The sequence below is a fragment of the Gavialis gangeticus genome, unplaced genomic scaffold (genome assembly GCF_001723915.1).
Source record: "Gavialis gangeticus isolate Ggan-Ray unplaced genomic scaffold, GavGan_comp1, whole genome shotgun sequence".
In the NCBI taxonomy this organism is placed as follows: Eukaryota; Metazoa; Chordata; order Crocodylia; family Gavialidae; genus Gavialis; species Gavialis gangeticus.
The window spans coordinates 106,564,144-106,566,028 of NW_017729031.1; the positions used below are offsets into that span (position 1 = coordinate 106,564,144).

At 49.9% G+C, this 1,885-nt stretch overlaps 1 protein-coding gene across 1 annotated transcript in view; it reads left to right on the top strand.

Annotated features, from left to right (window-relative positions):
- The first annotated feature begins 1,786 nt into the window (after nt 1-1,786).
- Nucleotides 1,787-1,885, top strand: part of TMEM237 (transmembrane protein 237) — a 76,787-nt gene continuing 76,688 nt past the window's right edge. The window contains exon 1 of the mRNA XM_019523515.1: nt 1,787-1,854. Coding sequence (XP_019379060.1) covers nt 1,825-1,854 — 30 coding nt within the window. The 5' untranslated portion in view covers nt 1,787-1,824. The remainder of the gene's footprint in view (nt 1,855-1,885) is intronic.

The following is a 1,885-nucleotide window of genomic DNA, read 5'->3' on the forward strand; positions in this document are numbered from 1 at the left end:
CCTTCTGGATGCATCTTGTCCTACCCCTTGGTCATAATCCACTCTAGCCCAGTAGAAGCAAATAGCTATTAATAATGCTTCTATTTACGAATAGATGTCCATTTCAGATGCTTAAAAATGGCCTCTTTAAAAAGGAATCCTTTTTATAGCCCAATTTATGCAAGAGTATAATACAGTAAAATCATCTGTATTTGCATGCCCTCTGCACTGTTCTGATTTTCACGTGTCCAAATTACGTGCTGATCCAATGTCACTCAAGTAACCTGAAGAAAAGTAAGTTTTTTACTAGTTTATTTTTTGCATTTTCAAAACACATGAACCTTCAAAAGCTGTATTTGCTACTCCCAGCTGTTTGGAAATGTGTATGTTCTGTTCTGGAAGGCCAGTACTGATCTTAAAAGTGGCTTAAGGGCTTATAGCTCTGAGCTCTCTATTATATGCGTTGCACTAGTCATTCACCTCTTGTTAGGGAGGACAAAAGTTAAAGCTAAGTCCAAGAGATTTGAGCCTTTTGTCATGCATTCCTTCACTCCCTGCCATACGGTCCTTCCATCCTGCCACTCGTACTGCTTCACCAAAAATAGCAATGCATGTTAAAACCAAGTTGTATGGCTTCTGAGTGTAGTTTCTTAAAGATCAGTCATTGCTGAATGTATTTTTCATTTAAACTGCAATTTTAGGGTAACTGTGCTGTCATAAATGCTGGGTGAAATTTTGAAATAAGAGAGAAACATTTTCTGAATCTGCTATTATACTAAAATGGTTATTACAGGATGGTATGAGCCATGAGGATTTCAGGCTGTCTTGTCAATTCTCACACCTTGCTTTTTGCAATATATGACTTGGTTTCTCTTGAACACAGCCTAGGGAGCTTTTGAGAATTCTGTTTTTGTCTATTTAAAAGATGACATTTCAGGAGATGCTTAACAGTTGATGTCAGGGGTAGTTTCACTTGGTGATTCCTATACAAAGACCGAAGCACTCTGGCTGAGAATCACCGCACTAGGGACTACCTGTCTTCCTGACTGTGGGGTGACCTGGCAGTCATTTACCATCTGCCCTGCCATGAAGAAACAGCTGCCTGAGGGCAGCATGTTCACGGCCCACTCTCCTCCCAGGTGTCCATTAAGTAAGTTGCTAAATTGTTTATGTGTACAGCTGTGCTGGTGTTCACTTCAGACACTGTTTCCAAGACCAGTCAGCCACTGCGGGGGAGAATCTAGCAGACCGGGGTTCCCTGCAGCCACTCGCGCTGGCCAAGAAGTGGCCATGGTGCTTCAGCCAGCGCTCCCACTCCCCAGCCGGCACTTGCAGGGGCGACACCGGCGCTTACGGCTTCCCCCCTGCCCATCGCCTAAGGCTGTTAGGGGGGGCACGTGCACCCACTATGTGTATGGCAGAACAAGGAGGAATGATCCCAAGTTGCAGCAAGAGGAAAAACTCTCTCAGGAGGACGGCAGTGAAGCACTGTAACAGGTTACCCAGAGCAGGGGTGGGAATGTCCGTCCTTGGACTTTTTTAAGGCCTGGGTGGGATGATTTAGATGGGGCTGGTCCTGCCCCGAGCTGGGGGTTGGACTCAGTGACCTGCCCGTCCCCCCTCTCTGCGACTCTGTGCTGCCCCTGCTAGAGCCCAAGCATGAGACGGGGCCGTGGCTCTCAGCCTTTCCAGGCGCCAGGCTGAAAACGCGCGCGCCCGTTGCCCCGCGTGTTTCTGACAGCACGGGCGGCTCCAAGGGGCAGGTCTCCGCCCCATGCCGGAAGCGGCGCCGGGCTCCTCCCCTTCCCGCCGCGTCCTGGAGACCGCCCGGGTCGCGCCCGCAGCATGGAGAGCCCCGGCGCGGCGCCCCGCCAGGTCAGGCGGGGCTGGGGGGCTTTGCCGCGGG